At 42.9% G+C, this 26,166-nt stretch overlaps 1 protein-coding gene across 9 annotated transcripts; it reads right to left on the bottom strand.

The window, feature by feature from the left end:
* Positions 1-567: 567 nt before the first annotated feature.
* ITGA2B (integrin subunit alpha 2b) lies at positions 568-15,933 on the bottom strand. 9 transcript variants are annotated; one of them, XM_074261101.1, is made up of 30 exons: positions 15,683-15,933; positions 14,870-14,991; positions 14,620-14,717; positions 14,167-14,329; positions 13,948-13,997; positions 13,707-13,752; positions 13,332-13,460; positions 13,102-13,149; positions 12,926-12,969; positions 12,550-12,603; positions 12,288-12,340; positions 11,950-12,158; positions 11,573-11,755; positions 10,815-10,860; positions 10,455-10,565; positions 10,300-10,355; positions 10,045-10,196; positions 9,316-9,441; positions 9,091-9,158; positions 8,540-8,687; positions 8,308-8,400; positions 8,108-8,187; positions 7,060-7,140; positions 6,570-6,699; positions 6,232-6,384; positions 5,392-5,523; positions 4,133-4,246; positions 3,719-3,820; positions 3,386-3,505; positions 568-913 (listed from the first exon to the last, which is right to left on the bottom strand). In XM_074261101.1, the coding sequence occupies exons 1-30, from the start codon at positions 15,868-15,870 to the stop codon at positions 857-859; spliced, it is 3,156 nt and encodes a 1,051-aa protein (XP_074117202.1). In that variant the 5' UTR covers positions 15,871-15,933; the 3' UTR covers positions 568-856. The 9 variants fall into 9 exon arrangements, with proteins under 9 accessions (XP_074117202.1, XP_074117201.1, XP_074117207.1 ...); XM_074261100.1 differs by having other exon boundaries at positions 14,870-15,009; positions 15,683-15,923; XM_074261106.1 differs by lacking the exon at positions 6,232-6,384 and having other exon boundaries at positions 14,870-15,009; positions 15,683-15,930.
* Positions 15,934-26,166: the final 10,233 nt, after the last annotated feature.

The following is a 26,166-nucleotide window of genomic DNA, read 5'->3' as shown; positions in this document are numbered from 1 at the left end:
GCTTTCCATTATTACTAACTATATTTACCTTCTGCCTGAATCAAATGGATTTATTGCCTCCATTACTCATTCCTAAACCCTACCTCTAGGTTCCATCCTCTCTTTGTCCAGTGCCCCCTTCCTTGTTCATCAAACAATCCTCTCTCCCCTCTCTCCTATTTCACTTCCTTCCTATCCACCCCTTCCCTTCTACTCTATCCTTTCCTTTCTATTTCCATCCCTTCCTTCCCATTTCACCCTCTTTCTCCCATTTAATCTCCTTCCCTTCTGATTCCATTCTACTTTCTCATTCCTAATCCCATCGTTGCTTTTTCACACTCTAATACTTCCTCCCTCACTCCCAATCACCACTTTCTACTTTCTTACCACCCTGGGGCTGAGGCTGAATGAGGATTTACCACTAGTGACAGGAGGCAAATAAATAACAAAAATCCAATTTACAAAGAGATTGACCCAGATAATCCCCCCTCACATTTCTCTATAGACCACCACAATAAGAAATATCAGTTTCAAAAGGGTACCCAGACCCAAATCCTCCCTAATTGTAGAAGGCAGAACTATGTAGAATTATGGTGTCAGATTCATTTATTAGGTTCATTTTTCTGGGAATTATGACAAAACCAGAAGGATCTGTCTTAGATGGAGGTTAGCAAGAGCAGCCTGGATTTGGGAGGGCTTGTCTGGCCAGGTTCCACTATGCCTGCCTTCCCTTACCCTCCATACCCAACGATGAGTGGCTTTAGGGATTGGGACAGGTAGATAAAGTCAATAGAGAGAAGGCAGGGCAAAAGGGCAACAACCCCAAGTATGAAACAGTCTTCCCTTCAGAGTAGGAGGGAGGGAGGAGAGAATTTATTTATTCCTCTTCTTCCTCTTCCTCTAGAGGTGGGCGATTCCTTTTGAAGAAGCCAACCTAGGAGAGAGAGAAAGGAGGGAAGAATAGAATTATCAAATATTCAAATTAAGGGACTAGTTATTCTAATATCCAACATTTTACAGAGGAGGAAAAAGAGATTCAGAGAGGAGCCAGTTCAGATTCAAGTCAAGAACTTGTGTCTATAGGGTACAGATTTAGAGATGGATGAAACTTGATGGGTCATTGAGTACAATTATTGGCTTATTGATTAGAGGCTCAGCAAAGGGAGGTAATCCACCCAAAGTCTCAGCAGAGCTGAGATTCAAACACACATCTATGTGTCTGATCCTGTTGCCTCTTAAAGAGGGTGGAACAAAGACAGGAGGATTTAGATTTTGGGTAGGCCCTTGGTTTTGTCTTTTCCATAGAACTGGGAACTCTCAGAGGGATACGTTAATTAATGCAGTTAATATCGACATCCTACTTTCAAGCAATGATTCCAAAATTTTAAAAATAGGATTAAACAACCGAGGGAGCAGAAAACAGTAGAATTTGTATCCTTGATACCTTTTTATTTCCACCATTCTTCCCACTCTCCCATACTCTACTATTTGTTCTGTTGTGTCCAACTTGACAAAGATCCTGGAGTGGTTTGCCATTTCCTTCTCCAGTTCATTTTACAGATGAGGAAACTGAGACAAACAGGATTAAGTGACTTGTCCAGGGTCACACAATGACTTAAGTGTCTAAGTCTAGATTTAAACTTAGGAAGATGAGTATTTCTGACTCCAAGCCTGGCACTCACACCATTGTGCCACCTGGTTGCCCCTGCCCTACCATACCCCCCACAAAACTGGGAAATAAGTCAAAATCACCTTTGCACACTTATCTCTTTCCCCCTTTGCATTATTTTCAATCAAACAATCAACAAGTATTTATTAAGTGTTTATTCTGTGCTAAGCAATGTTGGAGATACAGAGAATATATGAAAATAGTCTCTATGCTCAAGGAGATTATATTTATATTTTTGGTGACACCATTCTTTCCTGGTACTCTTCATCCAGGTCATACTTAAATTACAATGGGTATTCTACAGCATCCTGTCTGGGGCATCATTAGATAATCCTATCTCCCTTCCCTCAAATGGGGTCATGAAGAGTTGAAAATAATTGAAAAATGAATGGACAACAACTTTATTTTCCTTGGCTGCCTCCATGCTCTCCCTTCTAATCTCTGCCTCTTCTCCATCTACAGTATTTATTTGGTGTCTTCATGATTTCCCACAGATTCAATTATCATCTCTGTACTGATGATTCTCAAATCTATTTATCTTACTCAACCCTGATCTCCAGTCTCATATCTCCAACTGCTCATATCTCGCAAACTGGATGTTGCAGCAGACACCTTAAACTCAACTTATTCAGAACTGATCTTACTATCGTTCTCCCCAAACTCTCCCTTTTGCTGTCAAAAGGACCACCATCTTTCTAGTCACCCAGGCTCACTAACTAGGCTTCCATCCCAACTGTTCACTCTCACTTGTTCTATGCAATCAGTTGCCAAAGACTGTTGATTTTGCCTTCAAAATGTCTCTTAACTGTGGTCCCCTTCCTCCTGCCGACTGATATTGCCTCCCATCCTGGTGCAGGCACTCATCATCTCATAGCAGGGCCACTCCTTGCCATAGCTCCCTATTCTTGTCCATTTTCTGCTCAGCTGTCAAAATGATCTTCCCCACCATTACTCAATAAACTCTAGTTTATTTATTTATTGACTTCCTCCAATCTCTAGGATGAAATATGAAAGTCTCTGGATAGCTATGAAGCCCTTCATAAGGTGCTATCTTAAATCCTATTGATGATTCAGTGAACTACTTTCTGCTTCTTGAACAAGAAGTTAACTCCACCTTCTGACCCAGAGTGCAGGGCCTCTTTCTGAGCTCAAACCTGGACACAGACATTCACTAGCTGTGTGGCTCTTAACCCTGTTTGCCTCAGTTTCTCCATCTGTAAAATGAGCTGGAGAAGGAAATGGCAAATAACTTTTCTATCTTTGCCAAGAAAATCTCCATGGGGTCATGAAGAGTCAGAGAGGACTGAACAACAATAACATAAGATTCCAGAGAAACAATGTACACACTTTCTGGGATGGCCTCCATAAGTCAATTAATCAACAATAACAAAGGTGAATAAAAGTGGAATGCAAAGAAAAGCAAAGTCAATCCCTGCCCCCATTATACTCATTCATTCAAGCAAAGGAATGGATAACTTGACACAACTCTGTCCCCTTCTCCCTCCCATCTAAATCCCCCACACTTGTGACTTAAGAGAGGATTGGAACAACACTTATTCCAAAGGAATGACCCTGGGATGTGGCATCCCCAGGATGTGGGAAGTCTTTTGGGGAGGAGGGCTTTCTCAGATCTCATTACACCACAGAACTAGGTAACTATTTACTGCCACAGAGGCCAGACATTCGGGCCATCCTTGCCCCTCCTCTTCTAGGCCCCAGCTTCCCCTATATTCTTACCTTCCACATTACAAGGATGAGCAAGATCAGCAAAAGTAGTCCACCTATCACACCCACGACCACCCACCAGGTGGGAATCTCTGTTTCTTCCAGGCGTACCTGAAGCAGCTTGGTCTCCACCTGGGAGGACACCCCCCCCCAACTTCCATTTCAGAAACATCCCTCCTGATGGGGCAGTGGTCTAGTAGTTCCCAAGATGGCAGTTCGCCTTGAATCTACATATGGGTGAACATATCCCCCATAGCCCTCTGAGTCAAGGACAGGGCCCCTAGTCCCCACCTTCTCCCATCCCTTGGGGCCTAGCTGTTTTCAATCCCACTCTCTTGAACCAACCACAACATCTCCATGAGGCAGGCTCTCTGCAGGCACATCGTAAGGCAGTCCAGAGACATTGAACCAGGCTTTAGACTGCAGGACAAACTGTTCCAAAGGTCTCTGGTGTGGGCAGGTCAAGGAAAGGGAGAAAAGATACTATCACTCAGCATGAGTCTGAGCACAATAACCTGTATTTTTTTTTTAAATAATAGCTTTTAATTTTCAAAATACATGCAAAGAAAGTTTTCAACATTCACCCTTGCAAAACCCTGTGTTTTAAATTTTTCTCCCTCTCTTCACCTACTCTTTCCCCTAGACAGCAAGAAATCCAACATAGGTAAAAGATGGAACAGGATAACCCGTGTCCACACATCAATATAAAACTCATGACATAACCCCTGCCCTGCCCTGCTGGCTACCACCTTGAGGTACCTTGAGGAGGCCAGGCATCCATAGCATGGTGGATATGGTGAGCATGGCCCGCTGACCCCGCTCCATCTGCTTCAGTTCACACTCCACCCAGGTGCAGGGCCAAGCATCACAATTCTACCAGGAACATCACCAGTCCATCAGTTAGCCCCTGCTCCCGGCCCCAACTCTCTGAACCCCTCCACTCCCAGGCTCATCCCTTCCTTCTTCTCCAGTCAGAAAATGAGGGGGTTCACCACTTTCTATAGACTTAATACGCAGTTCGCCCTATCAGGTTTGCTAAGCCTTCAATGGACATTACCGCCCTTGACTTCCTAACATTCCCATAACACAAATGCTATTATTTATCCCCATTTTACAGATAAGCACTGAGGTTAAGAAAATGCTGAGAAATGATTTGCTTCAGGGTCACATAGTAAATGTCTGAGGTGCAAGCTGAAGTCTTCTTGACTTCAAGCCCAGAAGTCTATCCCTGCTGACTCTACATATTCATGTGCAAACATGAATATATATGAACATATATATGTAATATATACACATATGTAATATATATATATATTACATGTGTGTATGTATACATATACATGTATCTTCATTGACAGCATTCACAGCCCTCCCCCCCCCCTCCTCCATCCCTTGAGGGCAGGTTCAGTGTCTTAAATCCCTGTTAGATTTCAAAATACCTCCCCCCCCCCCCCAGGCTGGGGTTAAGTGACTTGCCCAGGGTCACACAGCTAGGAAGTGTCAAGTGTCTGAGACCAGATTCAAACTCGGGTCCTCCTGAATTCAGGGTGGTGCTCTATCCACTACGCCACCTAGCTGCCCCTCAAAATGCCTTTCACAGAAAGTTTTCACCAGACATAAGCCTCAGAGGTAGGAGGGACCTTAAAGTTCATCTACTCTCACCCAGGAGGGCAGCTGGGTGGTGCAGTGGTCAGAACATGAGATCGGAGAGATGTGACTTAAAAGATGACAGATAGTAAGGAGCAGATCTGAATTTGCACCCAGGCCCTCTGACTCCAGATCCAGAGTCCTCAGTAAGTATTTCTTGGTCTCCTTTCCCCAGTTCCTCCACGCCATTCACTTAGTCCCCAGGTCTTACCTAGAGTACCAGACCCTCAGGTCCTATGTCCAGTGGAGGATCCCAACAAGAGGTAGTTCTCATTAGACACACTCAGGAAAAAAGCTAGTGAGCCACTTCGATGGTGAGCAAAGGGCTTCTTTCTCCCCTCCCCCCTAAGGGCAGAGGATATGCAGCTCACCAGAAGTGTTGGTTCTTGGAGCCCAGAGGGTCCCAGATGCTCTGGGATAAAAGCACTCCGCCTTTCTCGTTCATGCTGGAAAGGGTGGGCGGGAGTAGAGCTGGGAGCTGGGGTGGGTTGGCCAACTTTCAACTGCAGAGGTAAAAGAATGGATGTTGGATTCTATGAGCTAAACCTAAATTCCCTAAATGAGAATGCTCCCATGTCCTGTTCACATCCTCATCCAGAAGGCTTCCCAGCTGGAACATCTGGCTTTCCCACTCCCTACCCCAATGCTGCTCCCTTCCTCCCTTTCCCTACTCAAATTCAAGGGAAATTTTGTTTGGATTTTTCTTTCTCAACATGACTAATATGAAGTATGTTTAAAAATTTTGATTGTAGATATACAACCTATATCAGATTGCTTGCTTTCTTGAGGAGAGAGGAGGGAGAAAAAAAATTGGAACTCAAAATCTTAGAAAAATGAAGGTGAAAAACTATCTTTACTTGTAACTGGAAAAATAACATTAAATTAAAACTTTAAAAATTTAAGGGAAATTTTGTTTCTTTCCTCAAACCTCTCTCCAGTCCGTTTTATATGGATGCTGTGTTGCAGGAGACATTCTTGGATTCCCTGACCATTGATGTGCCGTTCTGGAATTCTGGACAGCTGTCTGGCCCTGCTCCCCCTTCCTTCTTTCCACTTTTCCTCGTTTTCCTTTACTTGACCTTTCTGTTTGACCTCTGGACTCCTTTAGTCACTCTAATCTGAGCTGACTTCTGCCTTGGGGATTTCCCTCCTCTACCCCCTAATTCCCCACCTCCTTCCCTCCCACCCCTGCCATCCTTGCAAATTCTTACATTGAAGGGATTGGGGGGAGGCTGAACAGAGCACTGGAGGCCCTCATGACCTTGAACATCCAACACGTAGAGCAGATCATCATTCTCAGAACGGCTAGGGAAACCTACCCAAAGCTGAAGTCCACTCACTGCCCCTGGACCCTGGTTGTGGAGCTTAGGGAGGAGGAAGAAAAGGAATAAAGCACAGCTCCCTTCCCTGACAAGATCACGTTGTACTCCCCAACCCCTTTCATCCAAATCCTAGAGACTACAGGTCTCACACAGGTCTAGGATCTGAAGACATAGGAGATTATGCTTTTTTTTCTAGCCTAACCAGACCCTACTCAGTTACTCCATACCTCAAATGCATGTTCCACCTTGGAAGTATCTTCCGTTTTGTGGGTATTCCTGTTCACAGTTGTTGGATCCTTGTTCCTTAGGGTTTCCTCAGGAGGTGGGGAAAACACTAAGGTAGCTGGGAAAGAGTTCCTGCCAGATCCGAGAGTCCCAAAAGGGCTGAGCCCCTTCCTTCTGTACATATTACCATTTCATCTCATCCCACCTCCCTCCATTCCACCCTCCTCCTTCTCATACTATCCGCCTTTCTATTCTACCCATTCCCTCCCATTCCATCTTTTTCCCTCCCAATCTATCCCTCTCCCTCCCTCCTTCCCATTCCATCTCCTTTCCTCCCATTCCATTCCCCTTCTCCCATTTTATCCCAGTCTCTCATTCTGTCCCCCTCTCTCCCACTCCAGTCACCTCTATCTTGCCCTGACCTCCCCCTTTCAGCAGCTTTCTCTCCCTTTAAAAGACTCAGTGCCTCCTTTCCAGACTCAGCCCACTCACCCAAACAGCTCCACAAGTGCTTTGGCTCTGACTGGGACCTCTAGTAGAAAAGCTTCACTGTTGGGATTTTGACGATTCTTGCTGTTGAGGGAGAGGAATAAAGGACAAAGAGGGGAGGAAGATATGAAGGGAAGGTGCCCCAGGGGGTCTTGTGGTGATGAGATAAGTAGCTCTGAACTTCCAAAATGGCTTCTCTGAGCTTTAAGGCTATATAGCCACAGATGACTAATGGCACAGAGGGACTTTACTATAGCCTGAAGAAATGGGTTTAAACTTTGATGTTTAGGAGACTCTAAAACTTGACCCTGACAAACAAAGGGAATTAACTTTTTCCTTGGAAGAAGTAAACTGGATTGCTAATGAGCCTTCTTGCCTAAGAGTAGGGAGATGGAAGACATGAAGCTGCATGACAGAGGCAAGAGCACTGAATTTGGAGGTAGGAGACCCAAGTGCTAATCCTGCCTTGGTGACCTTAAGTCACACACTTTCTGGGTATCAATTTCTTAATCTGTAATATGAGTGGTTTGGGTTTGAATCAGATGAACTCGAAGATCCCTTCTAGCACCAACATCCTGTGATCTTTAGAAGTTCTTTTTAGATGAATGGATCAAAAATGTTCCAATCTGGAGGTGAAGGGGTGGGGAGGATGAAAGTATGGATGTATAGAAGAGGGTAGGTAACCTTATTACCTCTTAAAATATATTTTATTTTCCATTCCAATTATATTTTAAAAGAATTTCAAAACATTAAAAACAAAATTTAGAATTCCCAATTCTAATCCTCTCTCCCCTTTCTGAGAATATAATTGAATGAATCAATTATGTTCCAATCTGTGGGTGGGGATGGGAGGATGAAAGCATGGCTGTTTGGAAGAGAGTAGCTTTATTATCGCTTAAATTTAAAATATATATATATATTTTATTTTCCATCCCAATTATATGTTAAAAGAACTTAAAAACATTTTAAAAAAAGTTTTGAGTTCCAAATTCTAAACCTTCTCTTCCCGATTCCTAAGAATATATTCGAAAATAGTTTATGTCCTTATTACCTCTTAATCTGCAACATAAAGGAGACACTATCTCCAGCTTCTTCCAAGTTTCCTATGCTCACCAGCATAAGGACTCTTATCTGGAAAGGGAAGAAGGGCTTGGTCAGGGATACTCCCCCATTCTATCCTAACTCCTGGTTTCTGGGACTGGTGAAACCCCTCCCCCCTTTCAGTCATCTCCTGCAGCCATGGCCCTTTACCCTGGCATCCTTCTTCATGGGGTTGCCCAGTTCACACAGCACTAATTGACTCTCATTCTCCTTCTTCTGGATACAAAGTAGTTTCTCAAAGTTCTGTGTAGGGGAGGCAGGGAGGGATTTGAATTCACTGGTATCATTTGGGAGCCAGCAACCCAGAAGGGTTAAAGACCTTTCAGGCTCAGAGAGATCCACAGTGCCTGAGAAGGGCAAAAGCAGCATCAGATGCCCTCACCTTGATGTCACTCAGTGCCTGCATGAAATGGGAGCCTTGGGGCAGATGGACAGCCAGCTCAGCCTCATAGGCACCTTCCCCCTCGTTGGAGGTGTCTACTTGCAGCTTCAGCACGTTGTCTGCCCCAATTACAAGTGGAGAGCCTTCACTAGAAGTAGCACAGGGAGAAAAAAGCTAGGGACACCGGCCAGATGCTGTGGGGCATGGATGGCACCCATGGTGTGGGAGGGATAAGGTGGAGATTAAACATGAGCAGTGTGGACATTGGGCTAGGGGCAGGGGGAAGGCTCAGAATAAGGGAATAGGGAAGAGGGAGAGGGATGGGAATGGAGGTGCAGGGGGCAGAAAATCACAGCTCAGAGCTACAAGGGCCCCTAATTTTGTCTGGCACGCCTTCTTTCCTTCAGATACTCATTGAGTTGAATTCTCATCTTTCCAGTGAGAAAACTAAAGACTAAAGATGTTTCATGATTCATTGAAGATCACAGCAGGAGGAAAGGGGCAAAGGCTGGATGAGCTATCGGACTGGGGGCAAGCAGGGGCCCACTCACACGCTAGCGTTGAGTTGTAACTGGGGCACGCAGAGATCATCTTCCCCACAGTCTAGGATGATTCGAGTCTAGGGGGAAAACTTGGGTCTCGAAATACTTTTCCCATTCCACTTCCTCTATTTCATCATCCCCAACTTTGGCTGGCAACCTCAGTCTCATCTTCAGTTTCTCTTTTCCCTCTTCTCTCAAGGTCCACACTGGCTCCCAAGCTGACCCTCCCCTTACCTGCTCTTGGACATGAGTGTCTCCTTTTAGGATGAGGGGCAGAGGCCCTTCAGCACCCTTGCTCTTTAGGGACACATTAAGGCTAATCACGATGGGGCTCAGTTTGTCTCGGAATTCGGCCTCATCCTGGAGGGGAGAGAGGAGTAAGGAAAACCTTGCCCCTTAAGGTTTTCCCTCCATACACACATCAGAGATTCCTCCAGTCTCAAAATCTTTCACCTTGAAATTCCCACCTCTACTCCTGTATCTCACTAAGCCCAGCCTTTACCACGAAGAGTCAGGGGGACCAGGGTAGAAAAGCTTGGTGATAGTAGTGGAAATGTCATGAATGGAATATTAGATTATTTTTTAGCTGCCATTACAGCTATTTACGATAATTTAACATCAACTGAAATTCTCTACTAGGCATCGGTGCAATGTCATTATAGAACAGTATCCTATATTTTCTTTCTTTTTTATAGTCAATTAAAATTAATTTTAAAAAATGGCATCTCATTTTTGCAAATATATGCAAAGACAGTTTTCAACATTCACTTTTGCAAAACTTTGTGCTCTAAATTTTTCTCCCTCTTTCCCTCCTCCCCTTTCCCTAAGATAGTAAGCAATCTGATATAGGTTAAACATGTGCAATTCTTCCAAAGACTATTATTTTAATTTTCTAATGAAAATGTTTATCTTGGTGCTTTTTAAATTTTAGCATTGTCAACTCTAGATTTGCCCCAACTTTACCCGCAAGAAAGCCTCAGTATCATGACAGAAAGGAACATTTCCACTGCTTAGTTCTAAGTCTAGAGTGGTGCCTGATTGCCGAGAACCCAGCAAAAGCACCCGCCGGCCCTGTCGTGGTTTCATCCGGTCCAGCTGCAGCTCAGCATTTATACCTGAGCACAGAAGAAAAGGGAGGGGAGAGATGAACTAATAATGCCAGTGCAGGCAAGCCCATAGCCAGACCTGTGTTCCTTAAACCTGGGTAGAGTTACTCACGAAGCTTCTCCGGGATGCTGTGTCCAGTGATGCTCATACACATCTGGATTTTGAAACTGGCAGGAAAAAGGAGCCTTTTAAGTGTTGAGGTCCTCAGGCAAGAACTTCACTCAGTTACTCTCAAAAAGCCCACATCTGCCCTCTCTCCTCCTCACCAGCTGACTGCAACTGTGGTCTTTGGGTTGAAAAGTGTACAATTCTTCACAGTTGGGTTCAGTACTTCTGGCACCAGTAATCGAACAGTGGCCCACACCACAGGCTGGGCCCTAGGAAAGATGCATCACTCACAACTCTGCTGCTTATTTAGCTGTCTGTCAGTCATATCCAACTCTTCTTGATCTCATTTGGTTTTTTTTTTTCCAATAAAGATACTATAGATCAGTTTGCCATTTTCATTGCATCACCATCTCGTTCACATGAATTTCTACCCGTACTGTAATATGATCCTTGCAAGGACATACTTCTCAAAGAGCCGCTGAGATACCTTATGGGAACTGTTCCATGCCAATGCTCACCTGTATACGGCCACTCGGTTGGCTCCAAATGCTCCCACCAGCAGGTCTGTGGGCATAGGAGGTAGGGTCAGAAATAAAAACACTGCATGTCAAACCATGTGTTTCCCTAGTTATTAGCTTAGAAGCTACAGATTCCCCCTTGTTTTCTCTTGTCCTCCTCCCCCATGGAAATTTGGGCTAATGAAGAGAGCCATCTGCACCTGGAGAGGACCATGGGAATTGAGTGTGGATCATAACATAGCATTTTCACTCTTTTAGTTGCTGTTTGCTTGCATTTCATTTTCTCTCTCATTTCCCCCCTTTTTTATCTGATTCTTCTCATGCAGCATGATAAGTGCAGAAATCTTGTATAGAAGAATTGCACATGTTTAACACATATTGGACTGCTTGCTGTCCAGGGGAGGGAGTGGGAGGAAGGAAGGCAAAATTTTTATAATGCAAGGTTTTACAAGAGTGAATGTTGAAAAATAACTATGCATATGTTTTGAAAATAAAAAGCTTTAATAAAAAAAGAAAACTGAATAATTAGGGATCCAAATATAGGATTCAATTTAGATGAAAGAAGGGGAAAGGAAGAGATCTGGAGACCATGAAAGAATAGATTTAGGAGTGGGCACTCTGATAGAAAGATTTCCTAACTGTAATGTTCCCTGTAATGAGAAGCAGCATCTGAAGCACTTTCTTACATAATTTGGGTTTGTCCCAAGAATAGCAACAATAGATTAGAATGGCAAACTAAATAGGAACAAGGAAGGCACCTGGGTATCCATTAGCATCAATGTCAGTGGCCCCTCTCAGGGCAAAGCCAAAGCCAGAACCTTGGTGGAAAGGGCTATCAAGAACCTGCGATGGTCGTGGGCTCAGACCCTCATCCTGTCCCTGGAATATAAACACTCGGCCCTGTCCATTGGGGCCTCCAAATGGGGCACCTACTGCTATATCTGAGAAAGGAAAGAACAGCCATTATACGTCTTCATCCAGTTTACTCAAAACCCAAGTCTACTCTTCTCTTCTTCCTTCTCTTTCTTTTCCTCCTCTTTCTCCTCCTTTTCCTCCTCCTCCTTCTCCTCTTCTTCCTTTTCCTCTTCCTCTTCCTCCTCCTTCTCTTTTTTCTTCCTTCTGCCTTTGACCTCACCATTGTATCCATCCTGGTCCAGATCACCAAGAGGAGCAATAGCTGAGCCAAAGTGCCCATATAACTCAGTGCCAGTCAGATGCTTGGGGTTGCCCAGGGAATGTGGGGTTCGAAGCTGCAGGTAGACATATACCCTTCCCACTTCTGCCAGCTTTCGGTTGGCTCTCTGCTCCATGAAGAGTGGGGCACCTACCAGCAGGTCATCTCTCCTGTTAAATGGTGTGCATTGTCACCACGAAGTGGAAGAGGATAGGATGTCAACCCTTGTAGAGGGTCTCATTTTGAGGTATTTAAGTATTAGGTATAATAACCCCCACAGGGATTTCACCCCTCCTCACCCATCCCTGTTGATGTCAGTCACAGCCACTGTGTGCCCAAAGTATGATGCAACCTGTAAGGAGACGCATATTACATTCTAGGGGTTTCAATCTCCTTTTTTTCAACTAAGAGCAATCCAGATAATCCTCAACATCTGGGCACATTCCTGCCAGTGGCCTTGCCCATGACATTGACAACATAATAGCCCCTCTCATCCATGGATCACCTTCTCCCACCAATCCCAATCCCTCCTACACCATCCAGGTTCCCTCTTCTCCCAACCTGCTCTCCTTGAAGCAGATGCAAGATGCTGTGGTTCTGGTAAAAAATCTCCACCTGTAGGGAAGGTGGGGCCTCAGTTCCACTACAGACATAGGTGAATGTCTGAGGAACCTGGGGGCCTGGCAGGAACCATGACTATTTTTGCCTACTGGATCCATTGTGGGGAACCCAGCCAATCATGAGAAATACCCTTCACCACTAGTCCCAATGGGAGATGATGGTCTAGCAACAGAAATGGAGATGAGACTGGGAAAAGGGAGAGTAACTTGGGAAAAGGTCATTCTGGAGTTGTGGACTGAGAGGCTGAGGGGGAAAACTGAGTTGGTGGGGGTGAGCAGGGCAATGGTGATGGAATTAGGAAGACTGAGGGACTCACCGCTCCCAGTGTTGTGCTCCAGTTGGGGACACCCAGTACATATTCTGGAGAAGAATAGCCCATCCTCTGAGCAAGTTGAGGACAATTTTTGCCCTTACCCCAGGTCCTTGAGGGCCTTTCATTATATCTCAGGGCTATCCTTAACCAGAACCCCTGAGTGGAGGGAAGTGACTTACCTGTATCTTTAGGATTTCCATTAAATTCTCCTACGGCCACAGAGTACCCTGTAGATAGGGAGCATTCATTGACAGGGGGCCACTCCCCCACCCCCTCACCCAGAGGGAAAGGCTGAGGACCGAGGACAAAAGGAAGGAGTGATAGGAGGGCTTCGGTGAGTAAAATGATGGGGGCGGGAATTATCCAGGCAGATGACCATGGCTTGGGGAATGAGGAAAAGACCCCCTACCCCGATAGGCATCCCGATACTCAGGTCTAAAGACATCCTTGCTTAGACGTTGGGAAGGCACGGTCCAGAGGAGTGAGGATGTGGTGTAGCTGGACATGATGTCAGAAAGCTGAGCGCGGGCTAGCAGACCTGGTGAGTGGAAGACTGTTTAGTCTGGGCTGGAAAGGGCTTTTCCTCGCAGTCCAGGCCTGGGGAAAAGGAGCATGCATCGCGGTGGACTCCTGGGTCCTCATCTAGTCATTGAGTGCCAAGGATGAAGTTCTGACCTATCTCCCCAGGGGCACATTGGGAAAAATCTCAAGAGTGATAGGGGACTGGAGAAAGGAAGTGGGGGTGGATGTGGGAGGGGGAGGGGCTGGTCGGGAAAGATGATACCTATGAAATAGTAGCCTCCGGGAGCCCCCAAAACCAGCTCCCCAGACTGAAAGAAAAGCACAGAAGGTGAGGGCAGATCCAGGCTGACAGACACTCCACTCTCTTCCCCCTCCCCCTGTTGCCTTAATTCAATAATTTAACTCAAAGCTACATTTATGAAAATTTTCGCTCCGTGTCCCCATTCTGAATCCCCTCCCTACCCCCCAATTGTAATTTCTCTTGCCCTTAACCCCTCATTCACCTGGGTGACTGTGGAACTGAACCCTACTTCGCAGTACCGCAAGTCTCTGCCTGGACGGGGATTGGAAAAGATCGTGCCGAGACGAGTTACTCACCTGGCTGGGAGCCCCCACCCCCACCCCCACCCCCGAGCACAAAGGGGCAGGGCCAGGGAGTGGGCGTGGCGACTTCTGGAGATTGACCAAGGGAGTCGCGGGGACGGGGCGGGGCGGGGACTCACGGTAGTTCCCCAGGTAGAGCTGGTTCATGGCAGTCTCCCGGCAGGGCGCGAACTCGGCGCGACGGCCGCTCTTGGGCTGAGCCACGAAGCAGCTCCCGACCGGCGTCTTTCCGGCCTCCTCAGTCAGCTCCAGCACGTTCCAGTGCTGCCAGGGAGCGCATGCCTGCGGGAGGGGCAGGACGCAGAGGGTACTGGGGATGAAGTGGCGCGCAGGGCTACTCCCCTGTCCGCGGCCTTCCCACCTCAGCGGCTGGGGACCTGGCTTTAACTCCCTTCCCCTCTCCAGGCCTGTCCACAGCTGTCCAGTGGCGCAGTGCCCATCGTGGCGCTTCTTCATGCTTGCCTGCTATCCAATGCCAAGCTCTAGCTGTTCCCTGGCACTCCAATGCCCTCCTTCAAACCTGCCTGGTCCCCATCACTATCACTAAAGACCCATGCTTGCTCAGTGCCCACCACAATGATGTCCTTCCAACTGACAACGGATGCACCAAGTCCCTGATTAGCTTTGAAGGTCTTGAAAATGATGACGCCCACGCTGTTGTTCTTATCGTCTGGAAGGGAGAGGAGTTTGGGTTGGAGGTTATCAAGGACCTCCCATGCTTTCTCCAGCCTGCACTGATGACACCCCAGCAATGATCGCTCTTAGTAGCGTTACCTCTCCTTCCCTCCCTTCGCCTTTTCCTTTCCAGAGCCCAAGACTCACCGAGGTCAAATTTCAGGGTGCTGCAGTTACTCCCCTTGGCTGCCCAGGGACAGAGGAACACACCTCCAGTCTCCTCCCCAGCACGGCCTACAGCCCTTGGGGCTCCTACCACGATCCCGATGCTGTAGATAGAAAGGGCCCTGAACTGGGGTCATCTGGTCATCATCACCCAAGGGGAGCAGGAGCAGGAAGATGAGACTGATCAAAGATTGTGGGGAGATGCTGGGGTAGGGGATTATAGGAATTAAGAAGGAAAGTCTGAGTTTAGGGATGATAAACCTCATGATTAGGTGTGGGCTGGGGGAAGAACGTGATTTAATATTGGGGATATCTCTGGTTCCTTTTCTTTTTATACCCAGCCTAAATTCTCTTTTGGCATCTGGTGTTTTTATGCTGACCATGGCATATCTAGGATCCTTAAGTTTGCCCTTTCTGGCTAGGGTCTGTAGTGTTTCTCCCCCTCCCCCCTTTTTCAACATTGAACTTTTATCTGTCTTGCTCTCAATTCTTTGGAAAGGATCATACAAACTCTTTCCCTTAGAGATACAAATGCTCAATAAGAGCAACGAGTGGGACTTCTCCCACAAATAGCTAAAATTTAACAAAGGACAATTTTATTCATGCCATGAAATGGAAAAAAAATTAAAGGTAGAGTTTCAGGCTGAGTTGGGTAAACAATTTGAGGGACTCAAGTGATGGTCTACTTTGGTTCTTAAAGATTTTTACCTGTAGACACAACCACATGTCCCTGTCCTCACTCTGGTCAGCCCAGGACCCTCTCTCTGCCTTAGTTTCCACTGACCCATGACTCACCCGCCATAGTCATCTTGATAGAAATCCAAAGCAAATCCAAAGTGGCTACCATCGGGACCCATATAAAGGGCTGGCTGTGCAGCATCCAGGTTTAGGGCCCAGGCAGAGGGAACACCACCCAGCACCACCAGCAGATGTATCCATCCCAAAAGCCACAGAGCAGGCAGCAGGCACTGAGTCCTAATCATCCTCCTCTTGCTGATGCACACTGAATAGAACTCTTTAAAGGCAATTCTTTTTTTCTTCCACTGCCACCACTGCCAACCTCAGGAAATTACTCCTTATCAAGCTGGCTCCCAAAATAACTCATTGAATGACAGGGATGAGACAACATTCTTGTAACATTGCCCACTGAGTCTGCTGGTTTGACAAGTGGGAAACTCATCAGGGGATGAATGCATTGGGATGGAATTCAGAACAGTTCCTTGGGAGCTGTGGCACCCCATGGTTGGGGGCAAGAGCTAACTTTCTCCCAAATGGAAAAACAAATTTTCCCTTAATTTCTCTTACCTCCTCCCCTAGCCTCGCAGATTCAACACGGCATTATCAGTGGCAGCTGCTTCCTTATTACTAGTTAGCATTACCACAATTCAGTTACCCCAGTTCTGCAGCTTCCTTTAAGGGAGCCATTCAAGTCTTCCTCAGGAGTTTGGTCATAGCAAATAATGGGTAATAAATACTGCCTAAAGTCTCTGGCATTGAGTTTGCTCCAGTCACTTAGCAGAAGATCATAAGGTTGAATTAGAGTGAAGTGGAAACCTTCTAGAACGGGAGTGTGAGGGAAGCTCTCCAGAGCAAGACACTGAATACTCTGCCAAAGGGGAAAAAGGGCATGAGGGCAACGTCAGTCAGCAAGGAAGCAGGCACAAAGAGAGGTCAGATCCAAGGAAGAGATGCCAATCCCTCCTGTATCCCTCTGCTCATTCCATCATTATGCCACTAGGAACCCTAGTTCTATTGCTAGACTTTTGAATATTAGGCGTGTGTCTTCCCTTGGAAATTACTTTGTACATTTTGTTGTACAATTATTTCAGTCATGTTTAACTCCTTCATGAGCCTTTTGGGGTTTTGTTGGCAAAAATACTGGAGTGGTTTGCTATTTCCTTCTCCAGCTCATTTACCTGATTTGTTCAGGGTCACACAGCTAGTGTCCTAGGCCAGATGTGAACCAAGGAAGATGAGTCTCCCAGCTCCAGGCCCCACACCCTATCCATGTCAGCACCTATACTTACTTATCTGTTTTTGCTATACCTTTCCAACATAATCTAGAGCTGCTTTAGGACAGAAAGTGCTCAACAGTGCTGAGACATACCAGGTACTTGTGTAGTCTTTAGAATTCACCTCAAACACCATATGCTCCAGGAGGCATTCTGTGTAAGCCAGAGCTCTCTTAACCACCTTTGTGATCACTCACTGATTATCATTATGTAAATGGATGGTGGCAATGAACATAGTACAAGCCTGTAGTCAGGGAAGACCTGAGTTCAAATTTCATTTCAGAGTTAATAGCTACACGATCCTGGGCAAGTCACTTAACCTTTTACATGTTTTCCTCAACTGTAAAATGGGGATAATAAGTAGTCACATCAACCTCACAGGATTGTTGTCAGAATTAGATATTTGTGAGATGCTTAGCATGATGCCTGGAACATGGCAGGTGTTTAATAAATGCTGTTCCCTTTCCTCCTTCCTCTTATACACTTATTGAAACAAGAGGTTTCTATCCCATCTATGTGTTTATTTCATAGTTATGGTGTTCCCCCAGGAACATGTGAACCCTCAAGGCAAAAATCCTTTAAGTCACATACAACCAAGTCTGGCATGTGCACACTTATGTTTGTACTGGTAATAATGGACTAGAACTAAAATAAATTTCAAATTAATTCTCCCCCCTTCTTAATCCATGTGTTTAAAATTCACAACATATTTGACATCTGATGATTAATTAACCTTTCCCATTTGATTATTCCTTAGTTTTTCCCATGAATTCCCCACTGCCCAAGTAAGGTCTGGTAGCCAGCTTATACTGAACATAAAATTCAATTCTATAAATACCAGAGTGTTTATATGATCAGCAATATGGAGGACACAAAATTGGCATTAAAATAGGCTTTGCCCTTAGGAAACTTATAACTCACCAAAAACAGGAATCTAACAAATACATATGATGGTCAAATTGAGAGGAACACACACAAAATACTCTTAAGTATTGAGACCAATGTGAAATGAGTGGTTAAGGAAGAAATGCGATCTATGCTAGAGAGTATTGTGTTGGTATGGAAGCCCACATCATTGGGTTTTACCACTATTAGAAAGTTTTGAGAAGTATGAGTTAAAAAATTCAACTGCACAAGGAAGGGGAGTTGTAGCTAGAAAAGTACTTTAGAGGGGAAAAAAAGGCTCCTGAGCTTTAGTAAACTGCAAATTCATTATGAATTATGGTGATAGTGGAGCCTAAAAAGTCAAAGATTTTAAGATAGGGTCTTAATCTGTAGCTAACTACATATCTAACTTGGGGAACGGATGTTGAACAAATTATGGTACATAAATGTTACAGAACATGCTCTTATTAGTGTAATGGTCAACCAGAATTCCAGAACACCAAAAATGAAATATGTTGACTAATGTCAAAACTTATTTCCCACCTCCTAATAGGTCTTAAGGGCTCAATTCAGAATAAGATGAAAAAAAAATTTTTTTTGACATAGTAACCATGAAAATTTGTTTTGGTTGATATCTTTGTGATGGGCTTTATTTTTTATGTGTTCTCAGTTGGGGGTGAAAAATTGGGATAGTAGAGTGAAAAGGCAGATCTTGGACAACTAAGAAAATAATTTAAAAAATGATTTAAACAGCAGGTTAAAATCATTAATTAAACAGCAGTAATTAGACTATTTTGAACATATTGTATTGTAAGAAGTGAAGGGGATGGTTTCATAAAAATGTGGGAAGATTTATATAAAGAGGTGCAGAGTGAAGTGATAGAATCAGCAGAACAATTCACACAGTTAACAACACTATAAAGTTTTTTTAGACTTTAAGAATTCTTATCAGTGAAATGATTTCAGGGCTCTTACATTAAAACTTGCAGCCAACACCCTCACAACCAAAGCAGTTGGTGCAGTATGAAATATTTGGAAATTTGTTTTCCTTAACTGCATATTTGTTACAAGGATTTTGTTTCCTTTCAATTTTTCAATGCCTTCTCCCATTGAACAAAAAGTATTAAAATAAAATTAAATTTAAAAGAGCAATTTCAATTGAAGGAGGCCATGTCAAGTTCTAATTTAGAAAGTATAGATTTTTAAAGAAGAAAATATAGAAGGTGATAGGATCAATGGAGAGGGAAGACCTAGGTTGTCTGTAGAAAGCAGGGGAGAAGCCAACTGATGGAGAAGAGCTGGAAGCTGATAGTAGGGGACAATCTGCTGGAGAAGGTAAAGGATAGGATCAAGGTTAAATACTGGTCTTCCAAAGGGCTTCCTTTTCATCAAATTATAGAAGATGGAGGATTCTATGAGATGATAAGGAGAAGAATTTCTCAGCAAATAACTCCACACTTTTTAGTTAAGTACAAGGAAAGATCTGGGCTAAGATGGTTGGTGAAAGGAATGCTATATCAGGAAGAGATGTTTGAAACAGCCATTGTGGCAAATCGAACAGATCCTCAATTGTGCTTTGCTACAATACAGGGGCCACTAACCATTTTGTAAAAAATAAAACAATTTTGTGATTTTCCCTACCTCTATTAGTAGCACATAAATAAAAGTAGATGATGATTGTAATCCAGTGTTAAGGGTAGGGTAAAAATCATCAAAGGATTGAGATTGGTAAGGGATATGTATCTGCTGTTGGGGTGATAGCCTGGGAGAGTACAAAATAGGCTATAGAAATAATAATAGATGAGACAGATAATGGATGTAGGGGTTCATAATTACAAAATCAAAATTCATGGGTAAATAGCATGATCAAAGGAATGACTTGCTAAGTTGGAATGGAAAAATAGGTCATGGAAACTAAACAAACTCAAGAATGACAAATAAGACATTTAAGGGCACATTATTACATAGGGAAGAGTTGGATTGAAGATTATAAGCCAGACTGTAAAACAGACACTAGACTCACTGAACCAATAGAATGTTCTAGAGAATCAGAAGGAAGGACAATTAAAATCTCTCTTGAAAATGGGTAGAGTTGGTAGTGAAACCAAGATGACAGAGGGAAGCTAGAAAGTAGCTTGAGCTCTCCCCAGTTTCCCTCAGAAACACTATCAAACCAAGCCTCTGAACAGATTGTGAAACAAGAGTGTCTACAAAGGGATGAAATGAAACAATTTTCCAGCTCATGATAGCCTGGAAGGAGTTTGGGAAAGGTCATTTTCACTTGGTTGAAAGGGGAGAGCAGCCCAGGCTAGACCATGTTCAGGCAAGTTAGCAATAAGGTCTTAACAAGGACAGACCAGCAACTGGGACCCCTCAGTCCTGGCTCAACAGAACACTAGCATAGCAGACTAGCCCAAGCAAACCCCCAGCCAGGGAAACCAGAGAACAAAGGGCTGGACTAGTCAGGCTATCCCCAGCACTTTGAGCAAGCAACCAAATACAAAAGGCTACAAAGTCTTACAAGAAGCTTGGGACAAAATCTTTTGTGGCCCAGGGGCAGAATTTAACTTTAAAAACCATGAAATAGACACAGAAGAAAGGAAGGAAAAGAAGAAAGGAAAGAAAGGAAGGTAGGAAGGAAGAGAAAGAAAAAAGAACCCTGACCAAAGAAAGCTACTATGGTGATAGGGAAGATGAAAATACCAATTCAGAACAAAATGCCTACATGCCAGTCTCAAAGGAGGATATGAATTGGCCTCAAGTCCAAAGAGTCTTCTTGGAAGAGCTCATAAAGAATTTTAAAAGTCAACTTAGAGAGTAGCTAGGTGGCCCAGTGGATAGAACACCAGCCCTGAAGTCAGGAGGACCTGAGTTCAAATGTGGTTTCAGACACTTTACCCTTCCTAGCTGTGTGACCCTGGGCAAGTCACTTAGCCCTAACTGCCTCAGGGGAAAAAAAAGTCAAATAAGAGTGTTAGGAAAAAAAATTGGGAAAAGAAATGAGACATGGGCAAGAGTCAACAGCCTAGAAAAGAACAAAAATTGACTGAAGAAAAACACCTTTAAAAGTAGAATTAGACAAATGGAAAAGATAAATGTAGCTAATTGAAGAAAAATCATACTAGATTTAGAAAATCGAACTACAACTAGGTAAATGGAAGCTAATGACTGAGACACAATTAGTCAAATAAACTAAAATAAATGAAAAAATAAGAAAAAATGTAAAATATTTCAGTGGAAAGACAACCAACCTGGAAAATAAGACTCAGGACAATTTGAGAGATATGATAAAAAAAAAAAATTAGCATGGATAGCATTTTTCAAATTACCTGATATAGTAGAAGCAAAGGACAAAATTGTCATTGAAAGAATACATCGATTACCTCCTGAAAGAGATCCCACAAGGTAAACTCCAAGAAATACTGTAGCTAAATTCAATAATTAGGAAGGTCAGTCAGAGTAGGAGGGAATGGTGATATCAGCAGATAATTTATGGTAAATTGTAAAATTAAATGTGTCAAAGTAGCAGAGGGTTAGGCTGCTGGGTTGTTGTTTATCCTTTATTTTTGAAGAAGACCATGACATTAGGGAGAGGATGCCATGACATGTAAGTGAATTGGATTTAAGTGGTTGGCTGGGCAAGGTCACCTGCCTCTTTCCCCTCCAAAGCCATCTTAAGTCCAGGGGCCAGAGAGAGATCAGGATGATTGGAGATAGCCCTGGATACAGTAAGAGACCTTAGCCTTTTTAAGCTAGGGTCTTCCAACAGATCTCAGTTTGACTGAAACCATACTCACTTTCTGATTAAAACTTATTAGCAAAACTTCAAATGAAGAAAAGTGACAGAGGCTATCTGCAAACAGAAAGTATCAAGGAATGTTTTGATTATCTCATAATGACCTGGGTTTGGGGAAAGAACAAGGAGTATGATGGGAAATGTTATCAGGAGGAAGCCAACTCTCAATGAATAATGGGAGAAAGACAAAGTGCCACTCATGGAGCAGGCAAGTTTTGACTTGAACATTGCTAGGGTAAGGATAAAGTGGATGGGGATGATGAAGGGGACAGCTGAAATTTGAGGATTCAGCGGTTTCTAGTAGGACCTGAATTGAGAGAGTAATGGGGTGAGAACGTTAACCCTCTAGGAATGAATCCAGGTAATTAAAAAAAAAAAAACTTTTTGGGGAAACAGATTAGATGGTTTCACCCAAGCTTCTTGAAAGGTGGCATTGCTATATCCTGTGAATCCCACCTCACAGCAGGCATGAGAAGGTATGGCTTAAGCAGATATGGGCATGCCAGACAATGCTATTTTATCACAAAGGGTCCTTTGGAAGCCAGTTAATAGTCATATTTAACTATCTCCTTTATGCAGCTTTACGTATTATGTACAGTGAAAAGAGTGAGGTACCTAGAATTGGCAAGACTCAATTTTCCTGAGTTCAAATCTTGCCTTAGTAGTTAGTAGTAGTAATCCTGATAAAAACATTTAACCCTCTTTACCCCAGTTTCCTCATCTGTTAAATGATCTGTAGAAATGGCAAACCACTTCAGGATCTTAGCCAAGAAAATCACAAATGGGGTCATGAAGTTGAACACAAATAAAACTTACCCACCAGACACCCCTTCTTCTAAACAAAACAAAGCTTTTCCTATAGTCCTTAAACCAGGGATAGGGAACCTTTTCTTTTTTTTTTTTTGAGGAGGGCCATACAAAATGATCAACTTGAACTCAAGTAGTGGGAGAGTTTAGCTCATTCTCAGTTGTGGATGCTTTAATGATTTCACAGGCCTTAAATAGCCCAGACTGGACACTTTCCATGCCTGCTTTAGATGAAAGTCATCTCTCTTCTAAAATCTCATGGCAAACAAAGCATGCACATCTTTTTGCTTTAATAGGTTGGCTCATCAACTATTTGCATATTTTATCCTTTTAAGAGTATAAAAAGCTCATAGAGGGAAGGGTTTATCTTATTTCATCTTTGTATTATCCAGTGCACACAATAATTTGCAGTTTGTGTCATAATAGTTTATAGAACATTTTGCATACGTTATTTTGATTCTCATAACAATCCTGTGAGGGAGGTATATTGTCATTTTGCAGATGAATCTGAGGTCTGGAGACACACACATCTTTTAAACAGTTATTAAGCAGCAGCAGCATCGGACTCAAAATCAGTCTTTTTTTCATTTTTATTTATGAATGGCAAATAATTAAGGACTCACTATAGATTAAAAGCTAAAAAAAAAAAAAAAAAAAAAAAGAAGGAAAAAAAAAAAAGAAAAAAGAAAAAGAAACTGGAATAGTCCCTGCTTTTAAGGAGCACACATTCTAATTGGAAAAGTATATAAAACAAAGTTTAGCCAAAGAGAGTCTGAAAAGGCCTTAAAGTCCTAAGAGGTCAGAAAGGCAGATGTCAAGGATTAGGGTCCTTTCCTGCACAAGGGGTAGGCAGGGCACAGAGACAGAGCATATGACAAAGTTTGGAGGATCTTAGGATATAGCTGTAGGGTTAAGAAGAAAGGTTGGTGGCTGCTTCCAGCTGGTTGGAATTGAATGGTGATCTGTTAAGTAGTCTAGACAGGAATGGGAAAGGAAAACAAGTGTCCTTCAGTAGAAGGTGGCTTTTCCTGCCTAATGGTTGTGGAACTGAATGTAGAAAAACATTCTGGTTGACTCTGAACAGGAGAACTAGGGTCAACAAATTTTAAATCTATATGATTTTTTTTGGACTTGGTTTAAGGGACAACTTCTTAATGATTAGAGCAATTCAACAATGGAACAAGTCCTCTTAGCAGTGAATATTCCTTTAATGGGAATGTTTCAGGGAAACGGTAGGATCAATTTTCATGGGTTTTGTAAGGGACTGAAATAAATGGAACTATATTCCTACCAACTCTAAGATTTGGCTAGGCAGAGAATGAGGAAGAGCATTGCATGTGACAATGAAGAGGAAGAACAAGAAGTGGAGGAAATAAATAAAAAATTCAATGTATTAGTGAAGACAATCAACTGATTAAAAAAGAATTCTGTTGAAATGTACAGTTAGATAAGCCAGATTATGAAAGATACTGAAAAACAGATATGGAAGTTTCGACAATAGAGCAGTAGGGAAAACACAATCCTGGAGGACAATCTGATTGAAATGGAACATTAATCTGACAGTACCATCAATGGTTTGGAGGGAGTAAATAATGGGAGTAAGGGCAGCTATAATGCTATTGTAGTAATCCAAGCAGGAAAGGATTTAAGTGATTGATGGGGGAATAAAGGGCTAGTATAAACCATCTGGAAGGGAAAATTGAGGGTACTTGATGATTAGAGGCTAGGAGAATCAAGTGGTAACTCCAAGGTATGACTGTGACTCGAACAATGATGCTACCACTGACACAAAGAAATTGAATGTTTTGCTTTTGAGATTTGTGATATCCCAAGAATAAGATTGATATCACTTACTTTACCACTCAGTATGCCATTTTGAATACAGGGGGTCACAAAGGTTAACTAATCAAACTTCTTAATAGAAGTAGAGCTAGTGGTACCTCAGCAATTCATACTCTTTTATCTTTTCCTCTACCAAACTTCCCTCTCCCCCAACTCCTGACCACAATACACAAATAGCAGATCTCTGCTACTCAAAGCTTATCAACTAGGCACACGAATGCCAAATTCCATACAGCCTTCTCAATTATGCAATTGGGAAGTTCCCTTCTGGTTAAATGTAAAACAGATGTGCAAGTAAAAAGCAAAAAAAAAACAAAAAAAAAACAAAAAAAAACAAAACAAAAAAAACCTCAAAACCCTTTTTGTTTTCTTGCCAAACAATCCAACATAAAATGAGGGAAAAGAAGGAAACTGCCCTATCAGGTGGAAAAACCAGAAGGAGAAGCCATAAACAAGAGGTAACATAAAAATCAGATTTATCATTGGTCTTTTATCTGCTTAGCATCAATTAGGGCATGTTCTCACTGGTATTTCTGCTCATCAATACCTCTGCTTCTTTGGAATGCTTCAGAAGAAAACTTCAAAAGAAAAATTGATGCCTGGAATAGAGAATTAATTGTAAAGGACATGTATTTATCTCATCAATAACTCTGCTTCTTTGGAATGCTTCAGAAGAAAATTTCAAAAGAAAAATAGATGCCTGGAATAGAGAATTCATTGTAAAGGACAAGTATTATGGAACCTTAAAACAAAACAAAACAAAATAAACCCACCTTACTACTCTGTGACCTAATTTTTAAATCAACAGGAAATTTTTGAGTTACCCACCAAAAGAGGTACAGTGCTCTGCACTCATGACCGCCAAGGAAAAGGTGCTTCAGTTGTCCCATCCTTCTCTATCAAGATTCTGAGCAGCTTCAACAGGTATGATTCAAATCCAAACAAAATGTTTTCAATTGACTCTACACTTTGACATGTGTAAGCACATGTTTAAGCACAAAGATGCCATACCTAACCCACAAACCCATTTTGCCCATCCTAAGTGAAAAAGGCTGAATCATGACAGAATATGCTGTTTCCATAAATTACTGGTTTATTAGAAAGTTTTCTCTCTCCTCATTTTACAGCATATATATATATACCTATCTAGCTATATCTATATCTCTCTAGCTTATGTGATAAAGTTAAATACAGTCTGTTATGCTTGTAAGTAGCTTCCCCTCCCCCCTTTTAAATTACTATTCTGGGAGTTTTAAGAAAAACTGCCCCCTCAAAAGCAGCAAGGCTGCTAGAATCCATGGGCTCCATCTACAAGCTAATGGTGAGCAGCATCAAAATGTTAATACTGTATCATTTATACCCTTTAAATATTTACATCAACTTAAAAGAAAAAATAAGTCCCTTCACTTAAAACAGATGATTTCATTTTTCCAGTGCTATTAATTTTAAAAGCAATGTTTGTTATTTATTGAGGAGCACAGATGAGGGTAAAGGCTCCAAGCTTTGTGTTTGCTTACAGCTTGTTCCTTGCATTCAAAATGCTTTTGTCTTTTTCTGAGGAGGGGAGAAGAATGAGGAGAGTAGGGAGTAGGAGAAGAGTAGTATTGAAGAGGATGGAAAAAAAGAGGCACTCTTAAGAGCCTCAGACTACTAATTTCTCATCCTTTTGGGTGGCCATCCTGCTTGGTTTACACAATCAATTCTAGTCATGAAGATTGGTTGGATTGAGAAAGAGCCACCAACATAATTAAAAGTTAAGATATGAGCTAAAGACTCAGCACCAACTCAGGATAGTGTATTATATGTTAAGGCAAAAGCCTCAATGAGGAAGGGGTGCTGAGGTTAAACACTTTTCTGGTCAGTATCTTCAAAAGAAAAAGGATCTCACTATGTGAGTAGGACTAGTAACTCCTTTAGTCAATCAGGTGAAAATAAAT

Source organism: Sminthopsis crassicaudata, chromosome 4 (genome assembly GCF_048593235.1).
Source record: "Sminthopsis crassicaudata isolate SCR6 chromosome 4, ASM4859323v1, whole genome shotgun sequence".
Taxonomy (NCBI): Eukaryota; Metazoa; Chordata; class Mammalia; order Dasyuromorphia; family Dasyuridae; genus Sminthopsis; species Sminthopsis crassicaudata.
This window is presented reverse-complemented; position numbering and strand designations above follow the sequence as displayed.

Coding starts and splice junctions, on each gene's coding strand:
- ITGA2B (XM_074261100.1), bottom strand. CDS start 15,870: ATGATTAGGACTCAGTGCCTGCTGCCTGCTCTGTGGCTTTTGGGATGG. Junction 9,442..10,044: donor ATACTGAGGCTTTCTTGCGG/GTAAAGTTGGGG, acceptor TCTCCCCTCCAG/GATGAGGCCGAATTCCGAGA. Junction 7,141..8,107: donor TTTATGTTGCAGATTAAGAG/GTAATAAGGACA, acceptor CTCCCTCAACAG/CAAGAATCGTCAAAATCCCA.